At 48.9% G+C, this 27626-nt stretch overlaps 2 protein-coding genes across 2 annotated transcripts in view; one reads left to right on the forward strand and one right to left on the reverse strand.

The window, feature by feature from the left end:
* The window catches only part of kntc1 (kinetochore associated 1), a 133065-nt gene extending 106372 nt beyond the window's left edge, over positions 1 to 26693 (forward strand). Inside the window, exons 60-64 of the mRNA XM_085961675.1 lie at positions 4272 to 4401; positions 4820 to 4909; positions 8686 to 8831; positions 22939 to 23029; positions 23954 to 26693. Coding sequence (XP_085817801.1) covers positions 4272 to 4401; positions 4820 to 4909; positions 8686 to 8831; positions 22939 to 23029; positions 23954 to 23977 — 481 coding nt within the window. The 3' untranslated portion in view covers positions 23978 to 26693. The remainder of the gene's footprint in view (positions 1 to 4271; positions 4402 to 4819; positions 4910 to 8685; positions 8832 to 22938; positions 23030 to 23953) is intronic.
* On the reverse strand, positions 25567 to 27487 carry LOC147104372 (hydroxycarboxylic acid receptor 1-like). The gene has a single exon (XM_085961674.1). It carries the CDS (start codon positions 27470 to 27472, stop codon positions 26504 to 26506), a length of 969 nt encoding a protein of 322 aa, XP_085817800.1. The 5' UTR covers positions 27473 to 27487; the 3' UTR covers positions 25567 to 26503.
* Between the last annotated feature and the right edge of the window lie 139 nt (positions 27488 to 27626).

A 27626-nucleotide genomic window follows, 5' to 3' on the forward strand; every position in this document is an offset into this window, starting at 1 on the left:
GCCCTGGCCTGCGCCCGCATCACATCCGCCACTGACTTGACGGCATCAGCCAGCGACTCCATCGCCGGAGGCATCCGTTCCACTACCTCCATCATCATCCGGCCACTCTCGGCATTTGATGCCCCAAACTCCCGCACACTGGTCGCCGGCGACTCGATGGCCTCAGGCATCCGTCCCACCACCTGCATGAGCTCTGTGTGGCGGCGGTCCGAATCTTCGGCCATTTCGTCCAGCTGGCGCGCCTCCTCCGAGGTGAAGGTGGCCGGACTGGAGGCGGGACTCTCCCGCTGGGGAGCAGGGGTCCGAGCTAGGCGACCCTTGGCACGTTGCTGGCGCCGAATGTCCGCAGCAACTGCACTCCCCTCCGAAAGTTGCTCCAGGCTCTCGTCCAGGGAAGACGTGTCCAACACTTCGCCCACTGCTGCGGGACCCGAGTCCTCCCCTGATGGTCCGGGTTGCTCTTCCTCCTCCTCCTCCTCCTCCTCCTCCTGTTCGGAGGGGCTGTCACTGGCAGCTTCAGGGAGCTCTTCGTCACCAGCTGAAAGCAGGAAGGCACAAGAGTAGCTTCAGAGTGAGGAGAGGGCGTCAGCGAGGGAGTCATGACTGGTGGCATTCAGCGCATTGGTGGCACAGTGGCAAAGGAGGTAGCTCGGATGCGCAAGTGCGACGAGAGAGGGCCAAAAGGCGAGGTCCTTACCATTGCCGGGCAGCGGAGGGTCGGCTTCTCCGCACGCTCTGGGCACAATCACGCGGCCTCCCATGAGGCCACTCACGCGCTCCTCCAGGGGAGTGAGCTTCTGGAACTTGGCGCGGCCTCCCCCGGTGATGTCGCGGCGCTTGCGATTATTCGCAAGTTTAGCCTGCAAGAGAAAGGACGGGCTCTAAGTACGGTGTGTAGCCGTGACGTAGTGTGCACTGCCTCCCATGGTGGAATAGCTTGGCCAGAGTGTAGCCCTGATCTAGTGTGCACTGCCTCTCATGGTGGAATAGCTTGGCCAGTGTGTAAAGTGCAGAATGTGCAATTGATGCTCATGACTGTCCCAAAGCTGCTGGCTGAGGGCTGCCCATTAGGCCTTTCAGGTCCCTTTGCCCATCATGTCAGGTGTACATGCAAGAATGAGGAGGAGAGTGGAAAGGGTACTCACCCTGACAATCCTGGTCAGGTCATTGTATTTCTTCCGACATTGCACCTTGTCCCTGGGGGCATCGCCGTAGGACGACACCCTGGTGGCGATCTCCCTCCAGGCTTTGGTGTAGACGCGGTGGGTGGGATTCCTGCCAGTGTCTGGGAACAAGATCCTGCGCCTCTTCTCCAATGCTGTCAGCATGATATCCAGATCACGCTCTGAGAAGCGCAGGGCACGCTCACGGGCCTTCTCATGCGTTGCCATGGCTCCTTGGGCTCAGCAGCAGTGTTGAGGCCTAGTTTGAAAGCTGCAGTGTGCAGGGTGTGGCAGCAGACCAAATCGTCCCTTCCCCCTTTAAGAGCTGGCCGGCGCCACGGGGTCTGCTGTCAATCAAAAAATGACCGCACCCGCGCTGCGCCCCGCCTCGGCGCTATCCCTCTGCACCGCCGGCTTAGCGCCTAAAGATAGTCGTGTAACGCCTCTTTTAGCGCTCCAGCAACCTCTTAGGGCGAAGCAACTGAATTTCGGCGAAGGGGGCGCAACTTTGGGGCGGGCGCTAAAGTCGGGCGGGCGCTAACGTTAGCGCCCCAAAACTGGCAAAACTGAATTTCTAGGTCCTTATGTCAAATAGGTAAATAACTGTTTTATCCTCTCTTTATTAATGTTTTAGCCCAGTAAAATGTAGGAAATCAATTCTAAAGATTCGGACTGTAGCTCTGAAGGATGGGTAGGCTGCATAAATACCAAATAAATCCTTTTAGAGGGGAAATCTGTTGGGGATTATTTTGAAATTGATGAAAAATGTCTTGAGTGGAATAAACGGGTCTTTTTCCGAGTGAAAGGCAGTGACTAGTGGGGTACCGCAGGGATCGGTGCTAGGACCCCAGTTATTCACTATATATATTAATGATCTAGACGAGGGAACGAGATGTAATATCTCCCAAGTTTGCAGACGACACAAAGCTGGGTGGGCGTGTGTGCTGTGAGGAGGATGCAGAGAAACTCCCGTACGATTTGGACAGGTTGGGCGATTTCGCAGATGCATGGCAGATGCAGTATAATGTGGATAAATGCGAGGTTATCCACTTTGGTGGCAAAAACAGGAAGGCAGATTATTATCTGAACGGCAATAGATTGGGAAAAGGGGAAGTGCAATGAGACCTGGGTGTCCTTGTGCACCAGTCGCTGAAGGTAAGCATGCAGGTGCAGCAGGCGGTTAAGAAGGCAAATGGTATGCTGGCCTTCATAGCGAGAAGTTTCGAGTACAGGAGCAAGGATGTCTTGCTGCAGTTGTACAGGGCCTTGGTGAGACCACACCTTGAGTATTGTGTGCAGTTTTGGTCGCCTTATCTGAGGAAGGATGTTCTAGCCATGGAGGAAGTGCAGCGAAGATTCACCAGACTGATACCTGGGATGGCAGGAATGACGTATGAAGAGAGATTGGGTCAATTAGGCTTATATTCTCTAGAGTTTAGAAAATGAGAGGGGATCTCATTGAAACTTATAAAATTCTAACAGGACTAGACAGACTAGATGCAGGAAGGCTGTTCCCGATGACGGGGGGGCCCAGAACCAGGGGTCACAGTCTAAGGATAAGGGGTAAGCCATTTAGGACTGAGATGAGGAGGAATTTCTTCACCCGGAGAGTGGTGAACCTGTGGAATTCTCTACCACAGAAGGCAGTTGAGGCCAACTTATTAAATATATTCAAGAAGGAGTTAAATATATTTCTTAAGGCTAAGGGGATCAAGGGATATGGGGCAAAAGCAGGGACAGGGTATTGAATTTGGATGATCAGCCATGATCGCATTGAATGGCGGAGCAGGCTCGAGGGGCCGAATGGCCTACTCCAGCTCCTATCTTCTATGTTTCTATTAGGGATGCAGCTGGTAATAGGGGCGCTAACAAATTTCTTTATTTACACGACTACTGCTTTCATCACAATCTGCAACACACTCAGCAGCAATTTTTTTTCTAAGTCAAACATTGGAAGTTCAAATTCCTTATGATGCCTTCTTCCTTGCTTTCCAGCTATCTGAAATTCACATCCATTTCTTCTTTTGCCATCTTCAGCATATTGGTCATTTTGGACATATGCAATGTATATATAAATAAATAGAATATACGTAGCTACAGTGTCAGCTAGACTCAGTGGTGGAACTCTTGCATCTGACTCGGAAGGCCACGGGTTCAAACCCTGCTCCAGATCTTGAGCACATAACTTAGACTGACATTTCAGTGCATTTCTGAAGGAGTTCAGCATTATCGGAGGTGTCATTACGATCAAATATTAAACCGAGGCACTGTCTGTTCAGGTGGAGTAAAAAGTAAAATCCATGTTTCTTCTTGAAGAGCAGGGAGTTCTCGGTGATGTCCTACCCCTAAACTAAAGACATCAAAATAGATTAACTGGTCTTGTATCTCATTTGCTGTTTTTGGACCTTGCTATGGGCAAATTGGCTGCCACATTTTCCTACATAGTAACTGTGACTACATTTTAAAAGTTATTCTTTGGCTGTGAAACCCCTTTGGGGCATCCGAGGATGTGAAAGACACGATGTACTTCCCTTCCCTGTATATGTTTGATTCACTGTGTTAGAAGCATATAAAAATAAGGGTGATTATTAACTTTGTTTTAATTATGTTCACTTCTTAAATACTGTTCATACCATTTATTTTCTGGTCTTAAAAGTGTCCGATTTTATCTCAAGGCTGGCAACGCATTGTGTAGTTTATAAGATTTGGTAAATTGTTGAACTTGTTGGATTCAGTCATTTTCGTGCCCATCTAAACTAACTCCACTATTAGCAGCTTCTGAACTAACTCCACTATTAGCAGCTTCTGAACTAACTCCACTATTAGCAGCTTTCTGTTGGCATGATGACCTGTATTTTTTAGACAAATCTTTCTTAATACATTTTGATATCTAAATATTTACATGGAGTTGTATGTTTACAAAAAGTCTGTGTTCTAATATGTAAACAGGTAAATGATTAAGTACATGGGGGAATGTGTCTGTTTTGACTTCCATTTAGCTCTCATTTTTCAGCGTAGATAATAGCACCTTAGTGGGAAAATGCTAACACTATTTAATTTGTTCAGTATTAAAATGCTGCTCATACTATTCATTTTCTGATCCTGAAGGTGTCCTATTCTACTTGATCTTGACCTTATTGGCATTGCAAAGCAGTATGTGCAGCTGGAGTTGTCAGCATTTGCACTGGGTTGCCTGCTACTTATTCCTTATTCTGAGAAAAAGAAACAACAAATACAGGTGTGTGGTTTTGAAGCAGTAAGTATTAGCAGCTTGCAGTGCATTCGTTTTCCAATAGAAACCGCTAAAACCAGAGGTATATTCATTTTTCTGTAATGAATAAAAAGATGTACATGTAGGACTAACCAAATTAACATAATGGCATCCTTAATATTTTAATACATTTTGTGTAACTTGATTTAGACTAGAGCTGTTGAGTAATTAATTTTATATTTCTAATTGATTAAGCTAATAGAATTGAATAGATGCCATATTGCCTTATAGTTTGTTTTGTTTTAATTATCTGCCTGGCATTGTATGAACCTACCTCTACTTTAGAAATATTAAGCAACAAACAAGCTTCAGGCATTTACTTACTATATATAATAGGGTGTTCAAGTCACTTTGTTTTAATATTGATCTGCTTTTTTGGTTGCAGGGATTTCTTTTGTCAGTTGATTCTGTGACCCTTTTGCAGCAAGTTATAGATCACATGACAACTGGAGAGGTTGCAGGATATGCATTCAAGGTAAGGTGGCTTATTGTACAGAAACAAAACCAGAAAATGCTACATCTATAGAGAGAAAAAATAGGTTAATGTTTTTAGCACTTACTTGCAAAATTAAGTGAACAAACATTTTAATCAATATCTTGTTTACTGGATATTCAGGGCTGGATTTTGTCAGCCCCATGGAGGTGGGACTGCCGGTAAAGTTGCAGAATTTGGGGATGGGTGGCAAACCCGCCTCCATGCTCTGTTGCCAGGAGGCAGGAAGCCGTCCTGCCCCGGGTCCTGTCTCCGAAGCGGGAAAGGGATTAAAGCCTATTAACTGCCAGTTAACAAGCAGAAAATAGGATTATCCCCATTTTTCCTTCCGAAGTGCAGGCTTCCCAACCTCGGGGAACTCCGCCACGGTGTAGGCGACGAGTAGGAGGTCGGAGGGGTCTGAAAGTGCGATGTAGAGGTGAGTGATGGATGCAAGTGTGGAATGGTAAGTATGTAAGATGAGTGTAAAGTGTTAGAAAATGTTCACTTACCTTTGTTTCTGCCTACAGCCTTCAGCCGCTGTGGAGCCGGAGTCCCAACATCTCCATTGTAGATATCACAGACTGGCTGTTGGATCCTCTGAACCAATAGCCGGGTGATTTCTGCAAAGTTGAAAGGTTTGATGAGTCCTGAACACAAGGACTCCTCAAGCGACACAGAATGTCAGTGTTTGACAACTTCACAGAGCTGTCAAACGGTGACATTTCTTCTTTCAAAAGTTCTTGCCAGATGGCACGTCATACGTTGACGTGCTCTGTCACTGACTTCCCCCTAATTGGCCTGCTGAGCCCGCTGGGCGGGCTTAACAAGGTCAATCAGGGAAAATCACGCTGGTTGGCCAGAAGCTGATGGAGGAGGGATTGAAAGCCGGCAAGCAGCAGTCCCGCCTCCAAAAGCTTCCCATTGAGAAAATCCAGTCCATACTGTCAATACTAATGTTAAGCTTTTGTCTGCTAGAAATGTTGTTCAGATGGATTAGTGGTCATAGTGAGTAAATTAATCCACTGCATCTTGAATAATCTAAAACAGCACGAACGGGAAGGTCTTGACAGTTGGCTGATAGTGATAGGACTTGGTGACCAAGATAGTGGTTGCAAATAGCAGGACAGACTCGAACAGCACTAGCAGGCAGGACTCGAGTGCGCAAGATCGTTACAGTGCTGAAGCCAAGACTAAAATCAGAATAATACACGACTGGAGCACTGGAAGAAGTTTTTAATTAAATCTTCCAAATATTCAAAAGGGCTTGTGAATAAATGGCCCAGTTTTTGAGTCTCCTGTTAACTCGCCAAGATCATTTTCATAGCCACTGGCTATAATGGACACTTATTACCATTTTATTATTAGCATTAGTGGAAGGGTGAGTACCAAGAATAGTGTATGCTTACCCATGTGTCAACATTTACCTTTAAATTAAGCTATATTGCGCACTTCCTTCTCTTGCTCTTCCTCCCCTACCTTAGCCTGGCAACCTCTAATTCTACTTGACCTGAATAGGAACAGGAGTAAGCCATTTAGCCCCTATGCTGGACTCCCTCCAAGACCAATATATCCTTCTTAAGGTGTGGTGCCCAGAATTGAAAAAGGTACTCCAGGTGTGGACTATCCAGGGCTTTGTATAGCTGTAGCATGACTTTTACCCCCTTGTATTCTAGTCCTCTAAATATTAAGGCCGCATTCCATTAGCCTTTACCTGTCCATGGCAGTTTAATGATCAATGTGCGTGAACCTCCCAAGTCTCTTTGGAACTCCACTGCTTCTAGCTTTTCAATATGTAGAACGTACTCTGATCTATCCTTTTTAGTTCCAAAGTGGATGACCTCACACTAGCCTATATTGAAATCCATTTACCACAGTTTTGCCCATTCACTTAATCTATTAATATCTCTTTGAAATGTTATGCTTCCACCTACATTGCTTACAATGCAGCCTATCTTTTGTGTCATCGGCAAACTTGGATATGTGGCTCTCTATCCCGTCATCTAAGTCATTAATAAATACAGTGCATAGTTGAGGCCCCAGATCCCTGTGGGGCGCCGCTGGTCACATCCTGCCAATTAATTTGCCTGCCCTTTATCCCTACACTCTGTCTCCTGCTGCTCAGCCAATCACCTAACCAGGTCAATGATTTGCCCTCAATTCTATGAGCTTCAACTTTAACTAACCGTCTCTTATGAGGGAGTTTATCAAATGCCTTCTGGAAGTCTATATAAATAACATTCCCCTGACCACTATTTTAGTCACCTCTTAAAAAAAATTCAATCAGGTTCATCAGGCATGACCTACTCTTTACAAATCCATGCTGGCTCTCTCTGATCAGCTGAAAATTTACATGTGTTCAGTCACTCCATCCTTAATTATAGACTCTAGTAATTTCCCAGCAGGTGTTAGGCTAAATGGTCTATAATTCCCTGGTTTCCTTCTCCTACTTTTCTTAAATAACGGAGTGACAGGTGCAATTTTTCAATTTAAATGAACGGTTCCTGAATCGAGAGAACTTTGGAAGATCATAGTTAGGACATCTGCAAGGTTCTGACCTATCTCCTTTAAAACATGGGATGAAAACCATCTGGTCCTGGCATTTGTCACTCTTTAGTGGCGTTATTTTCTTCATTATTGATGATTTCCTTATGTTAATTTTGGTGCGTCCCCGTTCTTGATTCATTGTTACTTTCCTTGGGATATTTGGCATACTACCCTCTTCCTCTACTGTAAATACTGACGCAAAGTAATGATTTAACATGTCCACCATTTCTTTTTTTTCATTTATAATAGCACCATGGTCAGTTTTTAAGGGGCCTACATTGTTCTTAACCACCCTCTTTTTCTTAATATAATTATAAAAGTTTTTTGTTGATTTTGATAGCCCTTGCAAGTTTCTTTTCATACTCCCTTTTTGTAGCTCTTACTATCTGTTTTGTCACCCTTTGTTATTCTTTATATCTCTGCCATTCGTCAGGATCTGTGCTTTTTTTGCATTCTTGTATGCTTTTTCTTCTCGTTTTATGTTGTCCCTTAGTTGTCCATGACACTTTTTTGGGGAAGTAGAGCTCTTGTCCCTTAGGGGTATAAATTGGTTCTGTATCACGTTAAATTCATTTTTCACACCTCCCACTGATCATTTGTCGTTTTACCCATTAACAGATTGGCCCAGTTTATTGTGGGCAGTCTCTGTCTCATCCCGTTGAAGTTGGCCTTCCCTAAATCTAGTATCTTAGTAGCTGTTACACATTTCTCCCTTTAAAACAACATTGAACTCAATCATGTTATACTGCACTTGGTCTTGACTCCTCATGGTTCAATGCCATGAGAGATCGATTAGTAGTAAAGAAAATTACACCTGATTCCCACTTGGTGACATTGTAGCACTGCTTATATAATCATAGAATTTTACACTTGAGTTCTATTTTAAAGATGGTGTATCAAAAGTTCTCTGATTTCTTTAACAACACTAACAGAATGGGGCGATAGTGTTATGTTACAAAACCAAAACAAACAGAAAATGCTGGAAACACTCTGGTCAGGCAGCATCTGTGAAGATAGAAACAGCATTAACGTTTCAAATTGATGACCTTTCATCAGAACTGTGTTATGTTAATTCACTTTTATATTTGACTATGTTAAAGAATTGCATTTAGTATTTGCAAGGCAAAAGTGGCATGTGTATTAATTTACTTTAAGAATATACCAGCCAAAATAGATGGTGCTTCCATTGAACAAGTGCTAATATGTCCTTTGTTTTGTTTTTATCTCTGAAGATTAAAGAGTTGGCATTAGGCAGCATTGCAGACAAGAAACAGTATGAGAAGCTTATTGGGACAAAATTTTTTCCTTTTCTGAAGCAACATATGTTTGACAACAAACGAGTGAAAGAATTGGTGAATTACCTTGTAAATAGGAGCTGGTAAGTAAAGAATGAGTAGCACTGTATAAATGGATGGTAATTCTCAGGTCTTTTGAAATTTATTGACTTTATTTGACTGACGCATCAATAATGGTTCAAATTCTTTCTTGATATTTTGTTTTGCCTGTCTCTTGCAGATGTTAGTTTGGTGATCTTAAAAAATAAAAATTCTTACACTTTCCTTTGAAAATCTATTATAGATTCTGCCTCTGCCAGTATGTGTGGTGGGGCATTCCATGTCCTCTTGCGTAAAAAAGAAAATAATTCTCTTGAACTCTCCCTTTGTTCTTTGGTGATGATCTTAACTTTATGCCTGCTAGTTTCCATCTCATCGACCAGCAGCAACAATTGTTCTCTACTTAGCTTCTCAAAATATTTTATAATTTTGAACATTTCTCTTAGATCTCCTCTTAACCATCACTGTTGTAATGAAGAATCCCAGCTTTTCTAGTCTCTCTTCATGACTAAAACCTCTTATCCGTAGTATAGTGAATCTCTTCTGTCCCCTTGCCATGGCCTCGAGATCCTTCATAAAGTAGGACACTCAAAACTGGACAAAATATTCTAACTGAAGGCTACCCAATGATATATGTATGGGATTAGAATTAACTCTTCGCTTTTGTCATTGATATGTCTGTTTATAAAACCTCTCTAAACCAATAGCTCTTGTGTTTTGTAAGACCTATTGCTGTGGAAAATGGGAAAATAAATCACTTCTATTTTTGCACCTCTGGCCGGGTGCCACCTATAACGGAGAGAACTGGGCAACCTGCTTACAGACCTCCTTCAATGATGCTCTGAGCTGGCTACCTCGAGGTGTGCAAGAGTCGCTCAAGAACCACTCTCGCTTCCTTTGTTGGTATGCATTTGGTGAGATTGAGAATCCTTAAACTGTCATCAGTGTGGTGAACACAGATAGGATCTTGGGCTGTATTGCTCCAGGAATAGAGCACAAGTTCCAGAAAGCAGTGGATAACTGGTAGGAAACGCTGGTCCACCCTCACCTTGGAGTATCATGTGCAGTAGTGGACACTGTACCATGAAGGAAATCCTGACACTGGGATACGAAGAGTGGCAACAAATTTGATCCAATGGGATTAGGCATTTTGAGTTCTGAGGACAAAAACAAGAATACTATTGATGTTTATATTGGAAAATGACACTTGGAGGTAACCTTATTCCAGTGTCTTGAAGCTCTTCAAGGGAGTAGATAAACTGGATCCCAGAATGATAGTCCCTATTGACACGAGCCTCTGCCCAGCTTACTTCATCTTGCCCTGTCAACATATCCGTCTATTCCTTTCTCATGTACTTATCTAGCTTTCCCTTAAATGTATCAACGCTATTCACCTCAACTAAACTACTCCATGTGGTAGGAAGTTCCACATTCTCACCACTCTTGATGTTTCTCCTGAATTCCTTATTGGATTTATTAGTGACTATCATATATTTATGACTCCTACTTTTGGACTCCATAAGTAGGGGGAAAAATTGTGTCGTGCCCACTTTGGGGCGCTAACTTCGGAGGTAGCACCCTGAAAAAGTTAGCACCCTCCGTGCTGTAAATTGAATGGTAGCGCCCCAAACAGGAGCTGGAGCACTACTGGAAGTCTAATCTTATTCTCTTGCTCACTCCCCGTACCCTTTAATATCCCACCCAGTCTAATTTCATTCTCCCACTCCCTCCCTGTACCCTTTAATATCCCACCCAGTCTAATTTCATTCTCCCACTCACTCCCCGTACCCTTTAATATCCCACCCAGTCTAATCCCACTCTCCTGCTCACCCCCCACACCCTGTGATATCCCACCCAGTCTAATCCCACTCTCAATACCATTCAATGCTACATGCAACAGCGCCATGCGCATCGGCACTGATGCGCTATCAATTACTCTTAAAAGACGGAGAGTTAGGAGAGTAACTAAAAGGCTTTTATTAACAAAGAACAGAGCATGCCTCTCGTGGTTGACTGGTTTCCAAGAAGGCAGGGGGCTGCAGAGCAGTCACCTTTATACCTGGGCATGTGGGTGGAGCCAGGGGCGGAGCCAGCTGAGGCATGCATAGATACAACAGTGTGCAACAACAACAACAACGGTGAACAACAATAACAGTGGTTTACCACATTCACCCCTTGTTTAAAATTGAGTCCGACGGGGTGAAGTGTACTAAAGGTTCGTGTAAGTAAGTCTATCAGGTGGCCTTGTATGCCGTCCTGATCGTCGTGGTGGCGGCGGTGATGGTGCAGCATCCAACGTTGACTCTGGCGTCTCATTGAGCGGTTGGGTGGTCGATGACGGGTCCTGGGGCTGCGGCATGCCGTCTACAGGGGTTGGGTTGTGGGTAGTGGTGGATGGCAATGGTAGTGTTTCAGGGGCACCCGAAGTTGCGAGGTCTCTTATGGCGACTGTGTCCTCCCACCCGTCCGGGTACGCCACGTAAGCATACTGGGGGTTGGCGTGGAGGAGGCTCACCCTCTCGACCAGGGGGTCCGTTTTATGGGACCTCACGTGCTTCCGCAGTAGGATGGGTCCTGGAGACGTCAGCCATGTCGGTAGTGAGGTCCCCGATGTGGACTTCCTGGGGAAAGTGAACATTTTTTCATGGGGGGTGGCATTGGTGGCCGTACAAAGCAGTGACCGAATGGAGTGGAGCGCCGCAGGGAGGACCTCCTGCCAGCGAGAGGTCGGAAGGCCCTTAGATTTTAAGTTTAAGAGGACGGCCTTCCAAACCGTCGCGTTCTCTCTTTCCACCTGGCCGTTCCCCCGGGGGTTGTAGCTGGTGGTTCTGCTTGTAGCAATACCTCTCGTGAGCAGGTACTGACGGAGTTCGTCGCTCATAAAGGATGAGCCCCGGTCGCTATGGATATAGCTAAGGAAGGCGAAAAGGTCATTCAGACATTTAATGACCGTGGTACTGGTCATGCCTGGGCAAGGGATGGGAAACGGGAGTACTCATCAATTATGTTGAGGAAGTACACGTTGCGGTCAGAGGAGGGGAGGGGCCCTTTAAAATCGACGCTCAGGCGCTCGAAGGGGCGAGTGGCCTTGATCAGGCTTGCTCTGTCTGGCCTATAAAAATGCGGTTTGCACTCGGCACAGATTTGGCAGTTCCTGGTCATGGTCCTGACCTCCTCGATGGAGTAGGGCAGGTTACGGGATTTGATGAAATGGAAGAACCGGGTGGCAGAGGTCATTGTGGAGGGTCTGCAGTCTATCAACCTGCGCGTTGGCGCATGTACCACGTGATAGGGCATCTGGGGGCTCATTGAGTTTCCTGGGCCGGTACAAGATATCGTAATTGTAGGTGGAGAGTTCAATTCTCCACCTCAAGATCTTGTCGTTCTTGATTTTGCCCCTCTGCTTATTGTTAAACATAAAAACTACTGAACGCTGGTCAGTGAGCAGGGTAAATCGTTTTCCGGCCAGGTAATGCCTCCAATGTCGCACCGCTTCCACAATGGCCTGGGCCTCCTTTTCGACAGAGGAGTGTCGAATCTCGGGGCCCTGGAGGGTCCTTGAGAAAAAGGCCACGGGTCTCCCCGCCTGGTTAAGGGTTGCAGCTAGGGCGAAGTCGGATGCGTCGCTCTCCACTTGGAAAGGGATGGACTCATCCACTACGTGCATTGTGGCCTTCGCAATATCTCTTTTTATGAGAGTGAAGGCTGCACATGCCTCTGCTGTCAGGGGGAAGGAGGTGGACTTGATGAGGGGTCTGGCTTTGTCCGCATAGTTGGGCACCCACTGAGCATAGTAAGAGAAAAACCCTAGTCATCTCTTTGGTGCTTTTTGGCAGTGGGGGAGCGGGAGCTCCATAACGGGGCGCATTCTATCGGGGTCGGGGCCGATGACTCCGTTCTCCACTACGCAGCCAAGAATGGCGAGGCGCGTGGTGCGAAACATACATTTGTCCTTGTTGTATGTTAGATTCAGCCGCTGGGCCGTACGGAGGAATTTCTCTAGGTTAACGTCATGGTCCTGCTGGTCGTGGCCGGAGATGGTGACGTTGTCTAGATAGGGGAAGGTGGCCTGCAGCGCGTTCTGGTCAACCATTCGGTCCATCTCCCTTTGGAAGACCGAAACCCCGTTGGTGACGCCGAAGGGGACTCGGAGGAAGTGGTAGAGGCGACCGTCAGCTTCAAAAGCTGTGTACTGGCGGTCCTCAGCCCTGATGGGGAGCTGGTGGTATGCCGACTTCAGATCAATCGTCGAGAACACCCGGTATTGTGCTATCTGATTGACCATGTCAGATATGCGGGGGAGTGGGTATGCATCTAACTGGGTGTAGCGATTGATCGTCTGGCTGTAGTCAATAACTAGGCGCTGTTTTTCGCCAGTCTTCACTACCACCACTTGTGCTCGCCATGGGCTAGTGCTACCCTCAATAATCCCTTCCTTCAGGAGTCTTGCTACTTCGGATTTAATGAAGCTCCTATGCCCGGCACTGTACCGCCTGCTTTTGGTAGCGATGGGCTTACAGTCGCGGGTGAGGTTAGCGAACGGGGGGGGGGGAGACTTTAAGCGTGGAGAGGCTGCAAATGGTGCGCGGCGGGCGATTTAAAAGCTGCTGGCTGCAGACTGTGAGTGGGGGGAGGGGTCCGCCGTACGCTAATGTGACACTTTTAAGGTGGTGTGGCGGATCGCCACCTAAACGGGTGCAATCCACTTTTCCGTCCGTGGACAATAAATCGCGCACCTTGCCTTTAAGAAGCATGCTGCCTTTAAGGCATGACAAAGGAGCGGGCGTCGCCCTCAGTGTGTACTCAAAAGCGCGGGTGTCGCCCTCATTCTGTTTTCGGGTTTAGCAGAGAGAGGAGCTGGGGCAGCCATCTCTCAAGAGAATGTAATAAAAGCCATGTGTTCCTCAGATCGGTTCGGCCTCCATTCGTGTTCCGCGGCAGCCTCAACATTGGTGACCCCGACGCTCAGAACGTATTCCGAGCACTGCAATGGCGGACACGAACGCAGTTTCCGTGAAACTGCCGGAGTTTTGGGAAAACCAGCCTGAAGCCTGGTTCCTCCAAGCTGAGTCCCGATTCCGGCTGCGACACATCACCACAGATGGGACGAAGTATGACTACCTCGTCGCATCACTTGGTAGCTCCACAGTCATGAAGGTCTGGATAGCGCTGCAGAACTCACCAGAGGAGGGCAAGTATGCACATCTTAAGGCCGCGCTCCTTAAAAAATTTACGACCTCGACATACCAGCAAAACTGCCGCCTCCTCGACCTTCCAGGCCTCGGTGACGCCTCACCGTCAGACCTCCTCTCCCACATGCTCTCACTCACCGACGAGAGCCCACCCGGGTCCCTCTTCCGCACGCTGTTTATCCGCCAGCTACCTCCCAGCATCCGCCCAGCGATCGTGGCGTCCGGCCTCACGGACCTAGAAGCCCTGGCCGACGAGGCCGACAAGCTGCTGTCCGCTCACTCCAGCCGCGACGTCGCTCCGGACCTGGCAGCCACAGCCTGGGCGCGCCCCTCACCGGCCACCACGCGGCCACAAGGCCCGCCCACGGGGCCTTCGCGCCCCACAAACCCGGGCTACTGTTACTACCACGCACGGTTCGGCGCCAGGGCACAACGGTGCACACCTCCCTGCTCCTTCAAGTCCGCCCCCGTTCCAGCCCCCGCGATGGCCGTGGGCCACGCGGGCTCCCTGCTGTACGTCACGGATGACAAAACCGGCCGCCGGTTCCTGTGCGACACTGGAGCTCAGCACAGCATCATCCCGGCCTCCGCCCTCGACATCCAAAAGGGCAAACGAGGACAGGCGCTGGCTGCCGCTAACGGCTCGGACGTACGGCACCCGCACAGTCACCCTTGACCTCGCTGGTCGCCGCTACCGATGGGAGTTCATCACTGCCAAGCTACTCTCCCCTCTCATCGGCGCAGACTTCCTGTGTGCCCACGGCCTACTGGTAGACATCCCTCGACACCGCCTCGTGGACATGAACACCATGTCCCCCATCCTGGGCGCCATGGCCCCCCCGCCGACATGGCGTCACAGTGCCACGCCCGGGCCACGGATGACTACTCGGCAGTCCTGGCCGAATTCCCGGCCCTCACCAACCCGACCTTCTCCGCGGAGGTCGCCAAACACGGGGTGGAACACTTCATCCCCACCACAGGCCCCCCAGTGTACGCCCACGCCCGCAGGCTAGACCCGGCCAAACTGGAGATCGCGCGGACCGAGTTTGCCACTATGGAACAGCTCGGCATCATCCGCCGCTCCAACAGTCCCTGGGCCTCCCCACTCCACATCGCCCCCAAACCAGGCGGGGGTTGGCGCCGCCTCAACGATGCCACCACCCCTGATCGGTACTCCGTGCCGCACATTCAGGACTTCTCGGCTAGACTGGCCTGGTCGACCTGGTGCGTGGCTACCACCAAGTCCCCGTCCACCCTGCGGACGTCCCCAAGACGGCCGTAATCACCCCCTTCGGGCTTTTCGAGTTCCTGCGGATGCCCTTCGGCCTCAAAAATGCGGCCCAGGCATTCCAACGGCTCATGGACTCGGTCCTTCGGGACCTGAAGTTCCTGTTCGTCTACCTGGACGACATCCTGGTAGCCAGTTCCTCCAAGCAGGAACACCTTCGCATCCTGTTCGGGCGCCTCAGCGACCACGGGCTCATCCTCAGCCCAGCCAAGTGCCAGTTCGGCCTGGACAAGATCGACTTCCTCGGCCACCACATCACCCATGCTGGGGCCATTCCCCTGCCCACCGAGGTGCAGGCCGTCCAGCAATTTCCCCGCCCCACCACCATCAAAGGACTCCAAGAGTTCCTTGGGATGGTGAATTTCTACAACCGCTTCATCCCCAAAGCGGCGTCCCTCATGAGGCCCCTGTATGAAGCCCTTCGGGGCAGGAGCGGCAAGATGGCGGTCGAATGGACGGCAGACGTGTCAGCCGCCTTCAACTCCACCAAGACCGCGCTCGCCGACGCCACCCTGCTCGCGCACCCACGGCCCAATGCCAGAGTAGCGCTCACCACGGACGCCTCCGACCACGCGGTCGGCGCCGTGTACGAGCAGTGGGTCGACGGCGCCTGGCAACCACTTGCCTTCAGCCGCCAACTACGCCCCCCGGAGGTCAAGTACAGCACCTTCGACCGCGAGCTCCTCGCGCTGTACCTGGCGGTCCGCCATTTTCGGTTTTTGCTGGACGGCCACCCCTTCACTGCGTTTGTCGACCACAAACCCCTGACATTCGCAATGGCAAAGACAACCGACCCCTGGTCCGCCAGGCAGCAGCGCCAGCTCGCGGCAGTGTCCGAGTTCACCATGGACATCCAACACGTCTCCGGCCGAGACAATGTGGTAGCCGACTGCCTCTCCCGCCCCGCCATCCACGCCGCACACCTGGCAGTCGACTACGCTCAACTCGCAGCAGACCAGCTCACGGACCCTGATCGGCTCTCCGCACCTACCAACCTACCAGGGCTACGCCTGGCCAACGTCGCCTGCGGCCCGACCGCAGTCATGGTCAAGTGCGACATATCCCTATCTCAACCTCGGCCCAGCGTCCTGGCGCCGCCGGGTATTCGAGATTCTCCACAACCTCTCCCACCCTGGCGCCCGCGCATCCATCAAATTGGTAGCCAACCGGTTTGTCTGGCGCGGCCTTCGCAAGGATGTGCGTACTTGGGCCAACTCCTGCCCAGCCTGCCAACGGGCCAAGGTGCAGCAACACACGAAAGCACCCCTCGAGGAGTTCACCGTCCCTTCACGTAGATTCGACCACATCCACGTGGACATCGTCGGGCCCCTGCCGCTGTCGCAAGGCCACACGCACTTGCTGACGATCGTCGACCGCACCACGCGCTGGCCCGAGGCAATTCCACTGACCTCTACCACCACCGCCGACATCGCCAGAGCCTTCGTCAGCACCTGGGTCGCACGGTTCGGCGTCCCCTCCGACATGACGTCGGACAGAGGTCCGCAATTTACCTCTGAACTCTGGACCGCCATCGCACGCAATCTCGGGGTGACCATTCACCGCACCACAGCGTACCACCCCCAAGCCAACGGACTGTGTGAGCGGTTCCACAGATCCTTGAAGGCATCTCTTCGAGCCAGCCTCCAGGACGGCGCCTGGACCGACCGACTCCCGTGGGTCCTCCTCGGCCTGCGCTCCGCGGTTAAAGAAGACCTCCACGCATCGGCAGCAGAGCTCGTGTACGGCCAGCCGCTGCGCGTACCCGGCGAGTTCCTGCCCACCGCCACGACACCCTGGTCAGCCGACCAGCAACGCCACGACTTCGCCTCACCGGCACTACAGTTCGCCCCGGTGCCCATTGCCCGGCACGGCGAATCCACCTCACACGCCCCGCTAAGCCTGCACCGGGCACGGTTCGTTTTCGTCCGGCACGATGCCCACCGCGGACCCCTTCAACCCCCGTACGACGGGCCCTACAAAGTGCTACAGGCTGGGGACAAATTTTTCGACCTACAAGTGGGCGACAGGACTGAAAAAGTGTCGGTTGACCGACTCAAGCCAGCACACTCGGAGCCCGGTGAGCAGGCCCCAGTAGCTCGTCCACCGCCACGCGGCCGACCTGCCCTCAAGCCAGTACACCCGGCTGCTCCACGCCTGGCCGTTCCACGTCCACCGGCGTCCTACAAGAGCCGCTCCGGCCGGCCCATCAGACCGCCACACCGTCTCATCCACACCTCCTAAGCGGATTCTGGGGGGAGCTGTGTGGCGGATCGCCACCTAAACGGGCGCAATCCACTTTTCCGTCCGTGGACAATAAATCGGGCACCTTGCCTTTAAGAAGCATGCTGCCTTTAAGGCATGACAAAGGAGCGGGCGTCGCCCTCAGTGTGTACTCAAAAGCGTGGGTGTCGCCCTCATTCTGTTTTCAGGTTTAGCAGAGAGAGGAGCTGGGGCAGCCATCTCTCAAGAGAATGTAATAAAAGCCATGTGTTCCTCAGATCGGTTCGGCCTCCATTCGTGTTCCGCGGCAGCCTCAACAGTAGCACTGAAAATCCAACCCCAGTAGAACGGCAGCGCAGAGATGGGGCAGGACAAGAAGTTTAAAATTTTTGTATTCTGTGCCCCTTACTGAAAGGGTCACTACATAGTAGCCACCGACGTCTGCTGAATGGGATTTGGAAGCCATAGAGATCCGATGGCGCGTTGGCAGGACCGGGAGAGAGTAACTGCGCACCGTGTCTGGGTGGATAAAGCTCTCCGTGCTCCCGCTGTCGAAAAGGCAGGTAGTGGCGCGGCCGTTTACCGTAATGTCCATCATGGACCTGGACAGTTGGTGAGGGAGAGATTGGTCCAGCGTCACGGAGGCCAGCGTATGGTCGAGCGAGTCGCTGTGGTTGTCAGACGAGGCGGTGGTTGAGTCCGGGTCACCCGCGATTGGAGTTGGAGGCGTCCAAGATGGCGGACAAAATGGCTGCGCCCATGATCCCGATCCCCACGTGGCTGGAGGTGTCCAAGATGGCGGACAAGATGGCTGCCCCCACGGTTCACACGCGGCGCTGCTGGCATTAGCGGTTTTACCTTTGCAGGCGCTGACGTAGTGTCCTTTCTTCCCGCAGCCAGAGCAGGTAGCGTTTTTCGCCGGGCAGCGTGCTCTGGGGTGTTTTGCCTGGCCACAAAAGTAACATTTCGGGCCCTTGGACATCGCTGCAGCAGTTGGTGCCGGGGGTGGCGGTCCCATGACCCAAGGTTGCGGCGTCCACGGCGTGGAGCGGTTAGGGGAGAATGCGTCCATATTCCGGTGGGCCGCGTCTAGCGAGAGCGCGAGGGACACTGCCTTCTTCAGGTCGATTTCGCCCTTCTCCAACAGTCTCTGCCGGGAGTAGTCGGACTTGAGGCCCGCAACGAAAGCATCTCGGATAAGTCCCTCCGTGTGTGTCGCGGCCGATACCTCTTTACAATCGCAGGCTCGGCCGAGTATCTGTAGTGCCCGTAGGAATGCCTCCACTGATTCCCCGGACTGCTGTTTGCGGGATCTCGGGAGGTGTCTGGCGTAAACCGTATTTACCGGGCGTGTGTATTGTCCTTTTAGCAGATCGATAGCCGCCGCGTAGGTAGTTGTGTCCTGGATGAGCGTGTAGACTTGGTGGCCCACCTTGGAGGCCAGGATTTTTAGTTTGTTTCCCTCTAGTGTCACGGCTGAGGCTTCCAGGTAAGCTTCGAAGCAACACAGCCATTGTGCGAACTTGGTAGACGAACCCGCCTCTTGAGGGTCTAGGTCCAGGCATGTTGGTCTGAGGGCATGCAGCAGCGCCTGCTGCTCAGCGTTTGGTGCCGTCATTTGCTGCAGCGCCTGCTGCTCAGCGTTTGGTGCCGACATTTTGTCTTTGTTAATAAAATTGATGCGCTATCAATTACTCATAAAAGACGGAGAGTTAGGAGAGTAACTAAAAGGCTTTTATTAACAAAGAACAGAGCATGCCTCTCGTGGTTGACTGGTTTCCAAGAAGGCAGGGGGCTGCAGAGCAGTCACCTTTATACCTGGGCATGTGGGTGGAGCCAGGGGCGGAGCCAGCTGAGGCATGCATAGATACAACGGTGAACAACAATAACAGTGGTTTACCACAGGCACATAATGCCGCGGCATTACAGGCCTCCCTCCTCTGATTAAAGGGGAGGAGCCTGCTGGATCACCGGGGAGTGGGGTGTCAGGAAAGGGGGTAAGTGCTGGCTGGTGGCCCCAAAAAAATGGTCGTCTGGCACCTGCCCTTTAATTAGCGTCGTTGCGGCCGCAAAAACGCCACCTTGGCCCTGTCTGACGTCGTCTGGTGGTAGGTCAGGGGTCGCGACCAAAGTTTGCAGCCGGGCGTTGCGCACGGCGATTACGTCATCGCTGGAGGCGCAGCACTACGGGGCGCTACTGCTGCCGCTAACATCCAGCTGAATTTCGCGGGAGGCGGTGCTGCGCCCGGGTGCTAGGTGCTTTGCAACCGTTAGCCCCCCCGGGATGCTAACGGGAAGCCCAAAGCAACCCAATTTTTTCCCCCCGTAGTGTTTTACTTTTGATATGTTTCACAAGATAGAGAAAAGACCCTGCACAGCAGATGATCTTTACCTTTGTATGCACTGACATCCTAATGGGTTGGAATCTCATTTAAACTCATGGGCAGAGTGGCCCTGACTAGATAAGCTTTGGAAACCTTCCAAGTGCTGTTATGCTACACAGTTTTAGTTAGTTATACTCCAACACTATCCCTGTGCATAACTGGAGCCTTGGTTCTTTGCCTAAGCTCTCTGGATTTATATAAGTAAGCAATGTGAGGTCAAAAGTCCATGGGTGAGAAATTCGTGGCCTTAGCGCCACTGTAGCGCCATTAAATGGTGCTAAAATGGCGGCCGCCGCTCTTTCGTCAGCTGCTGGCGGTGCTTGCGGCATCCGACATTTTCGTCCTTACCATTGCGCTGCTGGTTACTGGTAGCGCCATGCTGGGCAAAATTATGACGTTGTGACATAAATCGGCATGCAACGCTGACTTTACGTCACAAGCGCGAACTTCGACCCTAGTGTTGAATTCAGCACTGGGTCCTAAGCATGCCAGGTTAACATGCAAGGCTGACAGTGGTGATGTCTGCACCTCTTAAAGGGACACACACATCGTTCATTAAGTTTGGATTTAAGGTTTTGGACTTTTTATTTTATTGAAGTTGGTGGCTTGCCGCAAAAAATGTGAAAAGTTTTTTTACGTGTGTAGGGAGTGCTGCTGGATGCTTGCAAGGGCTCAGATGATAAATGAAGGCCTTTGAGAAGACAGAACATGCTGCAAATATTCAGCAGGTCACGCAACATCCGTGGAGAGAAAAACAGTTCACATCTCGGGTCGAGATGTTGCCTGACCAGTGGAGTATTTCCAGCATTTTATGCTGTCATTTCACATTTACAGCATCTGATTGCAGAGGGAAGAGGGGGAATTTGACGGAAGGATACATCCCAGACAACTCCTTTGTGGCCAGGGTATGCAGGATGGAATGATCTGCCTCTGCTCCCAGTGACCACAACCTCAATTCCCCTTTCAACTTTAGTCCTACACCTTATCTTCCATCTGTTACTGACCATAACGTCCTCTTGGCCACGGTGCTGAAATAAAAGCCACCACAAAGCAAACTTTCCAATCCACCGATATACATCTATCCATCCAATGTGACATCAAGAAATCAACTCATCACCCATATGCATTCTTAGTGAGTGTCTTGTGTGTGCCTTTGCCTATCCTACTGATGTCAAGCAGTGCTACTCCAGTAGCTGCAGCATGGCTGGTGGAAGGCTGCTGACTTTCAGTGGGAGCCACTGTAAATGTCCTTGCTGGTTGACCTTGAGGAGCTGGTGGCTGGGAGTGCCAAATCAATCATCATCTTCGCTCTCCTCTCCCTCTTCTTGGTCAAGCACTGGCTGAGCAGACTACATTTCTTGGGTGTGTGAAATGAGGAAGGCACAAAGGTGGAGTTGTGGTGATGGGAGGGCAGAAAAGCATGAGGTGCATGCTAGAAGGAGGATAATGGCTGAGGATACCAGCATCTTTTATCCTTTCAGCCCTGCCGCTGGCCAAGGGCTCAGCCATGCCCCTGCCAAGAATGGCCTGCACCCTCTCCTCCAAGGGGGTGAGGTGAAGCTAGGAATGGGAGATGTGCCTCATGATTGGTACAGATTGTTGGTAGGTGAGTGATTGGGGGTGGGGGTCGTGCATGGAGCAGTGTGTGAGGCCAGTGGTGCAGTTGGTAGGAGATGGCTTTTGAAGATGCATTCACTGACCTTGACCAGTGGTCTGAGGTCCCGAAGCTTCTTTGGGCACTGGAGCCAGGAGGTGGGGGCAACACTGCTGTCAGTGACGGCCTCGGTAATTTACTCCCACATAGTTCTTTTTGGAGGACCTCCTGGCCCCTGTGGGTAGAGGGCCTGTCTTGCAGTGTTGATCACCTGCACAAAGCTGGAGTGCTGTGTGCCCCTTCCCTGGGTTGCTGAGCCATTTGTGTTAGTGCTGAGGCAGTTTTCCCATTTTTTTGAGGTTAGGAAGGGAATTCAGCTTTAAGAGCTGAATATTCACATTTGAGACTTTTAAATGTTGAAATTTTTTTTTTAAGGTAGAAAGGGCTGAAAATGGCATTGTTTCACTTCATTTTAATTTGTATTGCTTCTGTGTGCATGGCCCCTTTAATTCTCAGACCTCTTCATTGCCCACAATTCCTTGCAAGCTTCACAACCTCGCTTCCAAAGGCTGTGGGAAGCTGTAACGCCGCACCTGCACACAAGCTTCGGGTCGGAGGCCTCCAGCAACGCCACCAGGACTGCGTTGCACAGCTGGGAAGTGCTACGTCAACAGTCTCCATCCCCTTCGATGAATTTTGCTCTGTTAGCGTTGCACCCTGGGTCTCTGTCAGTGTAGAAGATTGGACGAAGAGCATCAGGCAAATAAATTATATTTCAAGAGTAGAAGGAACGGGGAACGGAATCACAACTTCTACCTAAAGGACAACGGGGAAATCTAATTTTCAGTTGTATTTTGTAAACTACTGCTATGATACTGTAATGTATTAATACTTGCTTATGCCAAATAAGGCCATAACTATAATCAATATGGTGCCTGTTGAATGGAGTTAAGTACAGTGATTCAGCTGTGCCACATTTTTGGCTAGAGAGGTTAGTATGTCTGGTGATGTGTCATTGGGTAACCATTATCTTCAGGGGTTTGTTTGTTTGCTGTCAGGAGTCGAGGAAAGATTTTCCAGTTTTTCTGAGATTGGTAACTTTTTTTACTTGGCATTTCTAGCTGTTGGGGAGGGTGGTGCACGAGGCTACACAGCAATGGATCATATGAGCATAATCTTTTCTCGCCTTTCTTTTCCTATACTCGTGTAGGGTTGAGCGTATACCCCACCTCAGCTGTGATGATGCTCCAATATGCTCTGTCACTTTGCCATATAATGGTAAAAAAGATGTTTTAATAAAAGACCTGAATTATACATGTAGTTTAGCCTTCCCTATAATAAAAATAGGTGATTGAAAGGGTGGGTATGTGTGATTCAATTATTGTGTTGAGTGTGCATATACACATCAAAAGTGATTGTTTTTCTTCATTGATATCACAGATACTTGTTAGTAATTCCGTTTTACTCTTGCAGCCTAGATGATGCTATCTCTATCGTAACTGAATATCTAAGGCATGAAGGAAGACCCATCAAATCAAACATTTCTCCTGCTGAAATTTTAAAGGTACAATATATTTTTAAAGAAGTGTATTTTGTGAGTTTTTCTTTTACAAAATATTGTAATATGTACTACCTTCAGTAAAACCATCCTCATGTTGTGCAGCTCTGATGTAAAATAGGCATTCAATTAAATCAAAGGATGAAATGGGTATCAGGCAGCACCTAGTAGGGGTAATACTTGCATTACAATGGAGCCAACATACAAAATAACAGAATGACTTGAAGTAGCTTTGTGCCTTTGATTTCCTTGCAAATTTCTTGAGATTCTTTGTCTCAGCCTTGATATTAAGAGGAGGCACCAAGTGGAGGTCTGGCACTTCCTCATAGGTAGGGACGATTGGAAGGGGTGCGTTACCCTGAGCTACTTGTGTACACTTCTAGCAGTTGGAGAGGCATGTGAGCAAGTCACCTCTTGGCATGGGGTGTTACATTTTGCATAGAGAAATGTAGGAAACGGGATTGAAGAGCTTCCCTTGTGGTTCAAAGTGCTAGGTGGTGTTTGAGTTGTACAGAGCAGGTTCAAGGCTTCATCATGGTCTGTACTGAATCAGCTGATCCCAGCTGACGAGTTGTGGGGAACGGTTAGCCTCAGTGACCATGGGCTGGGAGAGTGGTGAAAAATCAGCCAGGCTTCCTGGCCTGAGGGCTATGCAGTGACTCCTTTGGAAAGTGTCTGTACATGCATATATACATATGAAGGGTAAGGACATGATGAGTCGCAGTTGTGATGACCTGCAAAGCCAAACCGCCTGTTGACACTAACTGTCTAAGGGCACACAAGGAATGGAAACTTGATCGAGCTACTGGAGGGCTACTGTCGCCTGTGGATTAGAAAATGCTTTAAAAAGAGGAAGGCTACCCTCTGTTTATATTTTAAAAATCTAAACTTGTTGCATAACTTTCATTTTAATTCTTTTAATTTCTCCAGGAGTTTCTTGATGAACAGAAGTAGACTAACCAGAGTAACCAACACAGTGCTTTAAGTAAAAATAGTTTCCTTTGTCTTCCTATGGAAAAGTTGTATTAGCATTTTGCCACTTACTATGTAATTGTCATTGCGTATGTTCTAATGCTAAACATATATATGTGTGTAATTTCACTTCAGGATAGAAAAGATTAAAATGTGTACATATGGGGTTGCCAACAAATGATGTGCTTGGCATTCCCTGATAGTCGGTGGGTAACTGCACCAACTGACACGGGGCTGGACCATACAGAACAAGTGGGTCTAAACTGTATCCCTGTTCTGTGTTGCGTTTAATATTCCCAGCAGGAAGATAGTGCCGGTAATGCATGTGGTCTCTATTCCCAGGCTAGGGATGGGAAAATCAACAAGGTTCCCATTTCTGGTTACTATCGAGTGAGCCCTCTTGAAAACTGCACAATGTCTCAGACAGGATCAGGCTTGACTGATGCTGCATTTGGTCACAAAGCCTACATTCACTGTCTGGTGTCACTTATAGAATAGTCACTTAGACAATGGTCTAGAAATTTGGTGGGCTGCGCCACCAGTTAGCACCTAAAGAGGGCACTCAGTGGCTTTAGCGCCACTGGCCACGCCTCCCGCAAAATTTAGCGGGGTGCTAATGGTGGCGTTAGCCTGTAGCGCTGCGCCGCCACCGATGACGTCATCGGTGTACGCAGCGCCCTGCTACCGCCCCGAATGCGATATTGGGTCGCAATTCCCGACCGGTTCAGGGGGGCCTACCTGTGGCGGCAGTGGCGCAAATTAAAGGGGAGGTGCGGGTCAGCCATTTTTTTCACTGGCCGCCTGCCAACTCCTAGCGCCGGCCTCCTGACCCCCTCCCGGACAGTGCAGGCTGTGTCCCAAGTGCCCGGCACTTCTCCTTGGTGCCGGGCTCTTTTGCTGGCACTCGCGATCAGAGATCGCGCTGGTGCAGGCCCCTCCCCTTTAAGAAGGGGAGGAAGGCCTGCAGTGCCGCAGCGTGTGGCGCTGCGGCACGTTGCACTGCGATATTCAGTTTCAGCGCCCCAAGAGGGACGCGGGGCGCCTCGAGCAGCACCCCGCTTCCGTTTGGGGCGCTGAAACTGAATATCGTGCTGGCGCAAGCGGCTCCGACCGGAGCGGAAATTCCGGCGCCCAGGCGAGCTTGGCGCCCCAAATGGGGCGCCACCGAATTTCTAGGCCAATGCGCCTAATGACTGCTGGCAAGTGTGGAACAGCACCTCTTCAAAAATTGGCATCTCGAAGAGAGATGGGCAAGAGGAGTAATGTGCTTCTGCTCGGTCAGCCCTACTGCTGTTTATCTAACTTCAGGGTTCTTGAGCTGTATCGTTGCACATCTACCAACTTTCTCTCAGTTAACCATTTGTAAAGACATACTCTGTTGACTTAATCAGATGGATGGAACTGCCCCCAATCTGTTGTTGATCTGTTTGCCATTCGATTTGGCCAGCCACATGCAAAGTTTGCCAAGTACTCATGTAACATTTGGAATGTTTCAAAATATCTGCATGTTATTTAAAGCATTGTTGTCCCATTAGCACTAATGCTATACAATGAAAAAAATCACACACAAATCTTTTATTCAACCTCTGTTTAATTGTTGCTTAAATTAATTGTGCACTCAAATTATTTACATTTCTGAAACCATTTAAGACCAGTAAAACGGAAAATATGCAAATGTTTTCTCTTTGAAAAACAATAAGTATTATAAATGAGCTGATTTTTTTCTGTATCGTGTTTCACAGTAAATGTTTAATGTGCTTGAATTAAAAACCAGTTACAATGCTAAAATCCACTTTTACTGCTTGCATTTTGAAGTTATCACAATTTGCAATGGCAACTGTACAGAAACATTTTTGCATATTAAATGTTTAAAGATAATACAATAGGATTATGAAAAAATAAGGCTGATTAGTTTTTCTGGCATTTCGTTTGTTCAATTGATGGTGGTTAATCGGTTTTTCATGTTATTTGTACTTTTTATATTGAAAAGCAAAATGCACACTTTCTCAGGCCATGTACATTGCAGAAACATGCTATATTACAAATTCCACACGTTTGTACATACAAATAATGAGGTTCTTCTATAGGCCAACCGAGTCAAGGGACATGTGATTGGACATGAACAGTGGAGTAATAGTGACAAAACGATGCTGGGACCTCCATGATCACGGGTGATCTTGAGACGGGTGGAAATCGCCGAGTCTGCAGGGGACTAGGTGACGTGTACCGTTGGGAAGATGGTCCACACTACCTGACACCATTCGATCTCCAGTTGCAGCCCATATATCATTCACTCCAACTGTCCTATGCTGCAGGTCCTCTGCCTAGGTTTCCTGTGTCGGTTCGGTGGGGATGTTGCACGATGCTGCCTTCCTGGTGAGAGCAAGAACTGTCCACAGGTTTGCGTTGCGTTATTTTTTTTAAACCATGCAGCTCTGTTTAAATCCAAGTCCGTTATCCATGCTAAATAAGATGACGCTGTTGTTGGTCCATTTATGATATTTTTCCTTATGTAACCCTGGTATTGTTGCTGTCAGAAGTGCAAGATGAGTTTCCAGATTTTTTCATTTCCATCTTATGTGAACTCTTTTGATGTAACACGTTTTTAAATTTTGAACTTGAAAAGTAATAGACAATTGGATCAAGCATGCTGTTAATGTAAGTTAGACAAAGCGTAATATAAAATCCCTCGACTGTAGCCTTGTAAGACTTGCAATTTTCTGCCTTGTTTGATTGTGCTACCATCACAACTAGTCTACCAATGTTGCTGGGCAGAAAACAGAGAATGAACACTATTACAACCGCTATCACAAGACGTATAGCCTTTTTATATTTTCTTCTAGTTTCACTTGTCTTGTGCTGAAGTTTTGAAATGATTGAGAATGTACAAAAGAGGATAATACAAAGTGGTGCTACAAACTCGACAACAAAAAATACATCATGCCAAGTTGCAGCAACGTTGAAAGAATCGTACACGTTAAAACTCTCACAGTATATACGGTTCTTCTGCTCAAACACATGAGTTTCGAAGAGAAGGTATGAGGTCATTAATATCATTAGAGTCCATATGAAACTTACTCCCACTGTAGCATATCTTTGTGATATGGAGTTTAGTTTATGGTGAGGATGAACAACTTTAAAATAGCGATCTATTGCCACAAGTGTGAGAAAAGCGATGCTTCCTGCCCGATTCAAGGACACCATAAATAACAGGATGCGGCAACCGACATCTCCAAAGATCCAATTCTTTTTGTTTACATAGTAAGCCAGTCGAAGTGGTAAACAACACATCAAGAGAAAATCTGCCATCGTCAGATTAAACAAATAAATAGTACTTGGTTTCCAAGGTTTCATCCGAAAGCAAAAGATCCACAAAGCAATTGCATTACCAATTGTTCCTAGAATGAACTCCACCGTCAGCAACGGTATTGCAACCTTTACCAGTGTTGTTTCGTCAAATTCAATTGAGACATTCATCGTTGCACTGTTGTGTTGGGAACAATACTCTGAATGTTTATACCATGAGGAAGTAGCTAAAGTAGCTTATATATGGTCCTGCTGCCCAGCCAGTTCCTTGTTAACAGGATGTGTGATGCAAATTAAGTGACTTCCACATGATACCCGTTAAAGT

The sequence above is a fragment of the Somniosus microcephalus genome, chromosome 19 (genome assembly GCF_052327205.1).
Source record: "Somniosus microcephalus isolate GS21.2 chromosome 19, FLI_Smic_1.0, whole genome shotgun sequence".
Classification (NCBI taxonomy): domain Eukaryota; kingdom Metazoa; phylum Chordata; class Chondrichthyes; order Squaliformes; family Somniosidae; genus Somniosus; species Somniosus microcephalus.